This window comes from Echinops telfairi, unplaced genomic scaffold (genome assembly GCF_000313985.2).
Source record: "Echinops telfairi isolate 266 unplaced genomic scaffold, ASM31398v2 ScPeMD7_7458;HRSCAF=8496, whole genome shotgun sequence".
Lineage (NCBI taxonomy): Eukaryota > Metazoa > Chordata > Mammalia > Afrosoricida > Tenrecidae > Echinops > Echinops telfairi.
Genome location: NW_022111358.1, coordinates 12629286 through 12635120, shown reverse-complemented (window position 1 = coordinate 12635120; position 5835 = coordinate 12629286). Strand labels below are relative to the sequence as shown.

Sequence of the window (5835 nt, the reverse complement as noted above, 5' to 3'; positions counted from 1 at the left end):
CCCACCCACACCATCCCACTGAATGCTCAGGCCCCCCTTTGCCCCTTTCCCCTTTCCTCCCCCAGGGCCCCCCTCCCCCTCCCCACTTACTAGGGGTGGCGATGTCATCCAGCACCTCCACCAGGGCCTGGAAGCCTTTGTGCTTAGATCCAGCCTAGAACAACCGGAGGGCTGGAACTTAGAGGGGCTCCCATGGGGTACGGGAGTGGGGGGGCTCCATTTCATCCTCCTGACAAGTGGTGGATGGGCAGTTTGGAGAGTGACGCCCTCTCCATGTGTCCTGAGAGTATACAAGGCCCCCCGAAACTGGCCTCCGCCTCGCCGGCCTCCCAGGTCTCTCTCTGGGTTCCTGAGAGCCAGCGGCTCACCTGCACCAGGAAGGCCAGCACTGCGATCCCATCTCCCGCGTTCCGGTCCTCATCTTCCCTCCTCAGCAGCACCCCCTTCTCCTTCTCATGGACTATGTGCATCTGGTGGGGAGCAGGCCTAGTGAGGGACTGCCGGGCTCGGGCCACGCAGAGCCCAGCCAGGCACAGACCGCGGGGGCGGGGGGTTCTCACCTCCATGGCAAAGCGCTCCCCATCCAGGCTGTGCTCAGAGCCGCTGTCCAGCTCCCTGGACCAGTGCAGGTGCAGCTGCTTGGCCTGGTACTTGGCTGGCAGCCCTCCTTCAGAGATGCTGATCCCTTCCCCCAGCAGCACCATGACTGTGGCAGAGCAAGGGAGCAGCCCCCTCCTCAGCCTCCACCAGCCCCTCATCCCCACCCCACCTTCCTGGGCTCAGGGTGGAGCTGGAGGCTGGCATGGGGATACAGTCCCAGGCCCCGACTCTTTTGGGCCTCCCTTCTATTGAGCACCACCCTCCCTTCCCCCCGCCCCAAAACCCAAACATGCCACCACCAGAGCCTGGGCCCTCCCCTGCTTCAAATCCTCCGTGGGTGGGGGTGTGCTGGCATCCTCACCTGGGGTGACCTGCTCTGGGCCCCAGCTGACCCTGAGCCCTGGCTCTGGCCCCTCCCAGCTCTGCCCTCCACCCTTCATCCATATGGGAACCCTGTGTGGCTCCCCCGACACCCTACACCTACGGATCCATGCCTCCACACTCTTGCACATGCTGTTCCCTCTTCCTGAAACGCTGCCGCCCACAGGAGAGAGGGGTCTGAGGAAATCCCTGATGGAGTGCTGCTCCTCTCCCACGCCCACAAAGCTCACAAATGGAGAGGGGGCCCCTTCCCTACATGGTCCTCTGGGCATTGAGGGTATCCCCCACCTGGCCACTGGACACCCACCTGAGTGTCCATTGTTTTGGACAGTCCACTTATGCTTCCTGTCATAGCCAGAGAAGGAGAAGGGCTTCAGGTCTTCTCTTAGCTTCGCCTTGCTGGTAACAATGCTGATGGGGGATTGACGGTCCTTTTGACAGTCTCCTGCCCACCTCTCTGGCCCTGAGCAGAAGGAAGCCGCAGAGATCAGGTGTGGCCAGGCACCCAGCCTGTCTCCCTCGGCCTCTCCTTCCTCCTCCACAGACCCACAGGGTGGACACAGACCCAGTGCTGGGTGGTGTCTGTGAGCACTGGGACCAGCGGCCTTATGTGATTATGTGACACGTCTCATACCTCCCCAATCCCTGGTTTTCTCAGCAGTAAAATGGGGATCACAGTGATACCCCCTTCCCAGCGAGGGTGTTGGAGTCTGAAGGAGGTGATGAGAGAGGACTGGGAAGCTATGGTGTGCACCCCGCCCCCCATCTCGCCCCCAGAAAGGCTGCTAGGAAAGCCCTTCTCCAGGCAGGGCATTGGGCACCAGGCACTGGGTACCCCCTGGCCCTTCAGCAGAGCCCTTGTTGGGAGATTGGGTGCAAGGCTGGAGACCATGACAGCACCTGGCGGGGCAGGGGTGAGGGGCAATAGGAACGTCCAGTCACTGGCACACGGCCGAGACGGGAAGAAAGCAGACCGAGTGAATGAAACGCACTAATGAGACCCTCCCCACCCCCCACCCCCAGGTCTACCTTCGAGTGGGGTCATGGGAACAAAAGTGACAGATGTCTTGTGCGTGAGACACATTATAAATGGCCACGTGTTTCTGCCGGGCTGGAATGTAGCTCTCTCATTCATGCCAGGGGTGTGCGTGTGTATAGGAATCCATAGCTGGCTCAGGGGCCTTTGTCTTTCCCACCACTCTTAGGACTCTGTCTCAGCTGGCCAGCCCTCACCTATTCCAAGACTCTTTGTACTCACCCAGGCAGGTGTAGTTGGAGGCCTTGGCTTGAATCCCGTAACACCAGTGTGACTCTGGACCAGAGAGGAGAAGAGGATGAAGCCTGTGCACTGGTTTGTGTCCTTGTACACACCCATGTGTGAGTGTGGCCCAGGGGCTGGGGAATCCACACGTCGTACCTCCCGGGAGTGGAGGAAAAGCGTGGTGATGAGCAAGCAAGGCTGTGATTGACTCAGCAAGAGAAAGACAGGCTTTCGACACCCGTAAACAGTGACAGGCTTGGAAACCCACAGGGGCAGTTCTCCCTGTCCTACACCGTCACGAGGAGTCAGAACTGACTCCATGGCAGTGGGTTTGGTTTTGATTTGAGTTGAGAATGGGGCCTTCACGGAGTCTTGGATGGAGAGTCCAAGGGAAGGAGATTTAAGAATTTGTTTAAAAAAAAAAAAAGAATTTGTTTTTGAGAGAAGCCAAGATCAATTGGTAGAACAGTTTACAAAGACAACGTTCTGCTCCTACTATCGTGAGTGGTGACTAGGGCCCACAGTGCAACTCTTGGCCTCTCCCCATCTGGAGCAAAGAAGAATGATGAACATCAAAAGGCTTATGTAGACACTGTCCCTATAGACTGACTAATGGACCATGAAAACGTCCATCTCTTTGATCCCAAGACCAGAAGAACTAGATGGTGCCCAGCTCCTGCTACCCAAGGCTCTGAAAAGGAGCACCTTAGACTCGAAGGCTTAGAAGGTTCTGCAGAGACTTGGAGAAAAAATGTGGAATAAAACCAAAAGTCATAAAAGAGATTAGGCTTACTGGTCAGCTAAAGACTGGTGGAACACCCAAGACTGTGGCTCTTGGTCACCCTTCAGGTCTGGAACTGAACTGGCCCCTTGTTAGCATAACCAACCTTTTAAGTTCAAACGGGCAGCAACTATCCCAAGACAAAGTGCAGGGGGTTAGGAAGGGAGGAAGGCTGGAAACACAGGATGAAGGGCACCCCGAAGATTGCAGTGGATGAGTTGAAACACAGTGTGCACCAACTGTGAAATGTAAACCTAGCGATCTGCTCCCACTGGGAGTGGCCACCTAATTCACAAGATGAAATTAAAAAGATTTTTTTCATTGTAAATAGCAAAAGTACAAAAAAATGAAATGGTAAGAACAGAGAAGGAAACTGTTACGTATTAAATTATTCCCCCACCCCCACCACAATAAACATGTGCTGTAAACCCTCACTTCTCTGGGCATGGTTATGATTCCATTTGGGAAGGAATATTTTGAGTCAATTTTCTTTTTTTGGCTATAAAACAAGCAATCCAGAGCAAATATGAGCAGAGCAGAAATGGGGGAGTGGGGGAAGCAGAAATCCCATCTCACATGAAGATCACCAAGGAGCCACGGAAGAGAGGTTGGATCGATGAGGAACGCCCTTCATTGTCCCACAGAAGGGTTATAAGGAAGGGGTGATTCAACCAAGATGCTGTATAGCACCGATGAATCACACATCACTCCTCTAGCTCCTGAATGCTTCCTCCCCCCACTACCAAGACCCAGTTCTACCTTACAAATCTGGCTAGACAGGAGCACACACATTGGTACAGATAAGAGCTCTGGACACATGGAATTCAGGACAGATAACCCCTCAGGAACAGTAGTGGGAGTGGCAATACCATGAGGAGAAAGGGCCGGTCAGGGAGGCGGAAGGGTGAGAAAGGGTGAGAAAAGGCTGGATGGATATATAGCCTCCCCTTGGAAGGGACGAATAACAGAAATGTGGGTGGAGGGAGACAACAGACAGCGTAAGATATGAAATAATAATAATATAATTGATCAAGGATTCATGAGGATGGGAGGGTGGGGAAGGGAGGGGAAAAAAGAGGAGCTGATACCAAGGGCTGAAGTAGAAAAAAAATGTTAAAAAAAAGTTTTGGAAATGTTGATGTCAACAAATGTACAAATGTGCTTGACACAATGAATGTATGTATGAATTGTGGTAAGAGCTGTATGAGCCCCAATAAAATGATTTTTTAAAAAGAAACTTCCTTCAGAAAGAGAGGGAGAAAAGATGAGAGAGAGAGAGAGAGAGAGATGTCCCCTAGACTAAAGCTGATCCCCTCTGTTTGGAACTGGATTTCTAGCCTTCTAACTGTGACAAACACACGAAGTTTCGATTTGCTAAAGCCACCCGCTTATGGTACTTCTGCTCCTGTCATTCTAGCTCAGTGATTCTCCACCTTCCTCACGCCGCGACCCTTTCACACAGTTCCTCATGTGGTGGGGACTCCCAACCAAAAGATTATGTTCATTGCTACTTCATCACTGTCATTTTGCTACTGTGATGAACCGTCCTATAAATATCTGATATGCAGGATATATTTTCACTGTTACAAATTGACCATCGTGATTAATCACAAAACAATATGCAATTATATATTGTGAAATATTTATTTCTAATTACAAATAAATGAAGTTCATGCTGGGTACTCATATGTGGGCTTATCTGCATGTGGGAGGACCTGCCTGGAGACAGATAGAGGAGCGGTGTCTCGGTTCCTAAAACCATCATCGGAAATATGTATTTTCTGTTGGTCTTAGGCGACTCCCCAGGTTGAGAACCATTGTACTAGATCCTGGAGGATAAAGGTTGCTGGGTCCTCTGGCCCAGGACATACTCCCTCGGGCAAAGCAGGGAAGAGCAGTGGCTAGCCTGAAGGAGGACAGGCGCCCTGAGACTGGTCAGTTCGAACATAGCAGTCTCCCCCTCTTCACCCCACCCAGGAGGGGAGGCTCTGCCAAAAGGGGAGGGCAGGATCAGGGGCCAGCCTCCCTTCCTGAGACAATAAAACCTACAGCTTCAGCCTGGCTGTCTTCCCAGAGTGGAACTGAGATGGAGATTAGGTGGCTCCACCCCGGAACACCCTCTCACCTTGTGTTACAGAGACCCATTCTTAGTTAACCTCTCAAGGAAGGCAGCCAGGCCTTTACCCCTGCCCCTCTATCTGTCCCCATCACCCTGCAGACCTGAGCTTTGGGACTACACATACTTGGGTTCAAATCCTGTAGAAGCTGGAATCTCTGAAAAAGACTCACCATCAACTGGCTGGATAAAACATTTGACCCGGGGGCTAGGATTTTTGGTTGGGTCATTTAGGAGCTATGGGTTTGCAAGCTGGTCATTTATTGTCTCTGAGCCTCAGTGTTATCATCTGTAAAATGGACCTGGTAATGCCCACCTCATAGGGCTGTGGGTAGGCTATCTATGGAGCATTCCCAGAGGAAGGTAGCATGGCAGTGTGGTGCAGTGGATTCGTTCCCATGGCTCTGCTAGTCGTAGTCTTCTGGCTCCCACATCATGACTGGGTGGGATCATGCAAGGGGTTTGGGGAGCTTACTAGTGATGCAAAGAATATGCATGGCACTCTTGTGGGGGTTGGGATCATGCATATAAGGTGTATGAACTCTAATACAGGGATTGGTCTGTTTTGCTGATCCTCTAGGCTTAAAAGAGCGTATCCCAGGGAACCAATCACAAGGAACTATATGTGACCTCCTCCCTGGGGGATGGACAACAGAAAAGTGGGTGAAGGGAGACGTTGGACAGGGCAAGATATGA

At 52.3% G+C, this 5835-nt stretch overlaps 1 protein-coding gene across 1 annotated transcript in view; it reads right to left on the bottom strand.

Annotated features, from left to right (window-relative positions):
• CA4 (carbonic anhydrase 4) overlaps positions 1-5835 on the bottom strand; it is a 32333-nt gene that overhangs the window by 1611 nt on the left and 24887 nt on the right. The window contains exons 2-6 of the mRNA XM_045299287.1: positions 2240-2473; positions 1289-1444; positions 561-706; positions 369-470; positions 91-154 (exon numbers count right to left, since the gene is read on the bottom strand). Coding sequence (XP_045155222.1) covers positions 91-154; positions 369-470; positions 561-706; positions 1289-1444; positions 2240-2473 — 702 coding nt within the window. The remainder of the gene's footprint in view (positions 1-90; positions 155-368; positions 471-560; positions 707-1288; positions 1445-2239; positions 2474-5835) is intronic.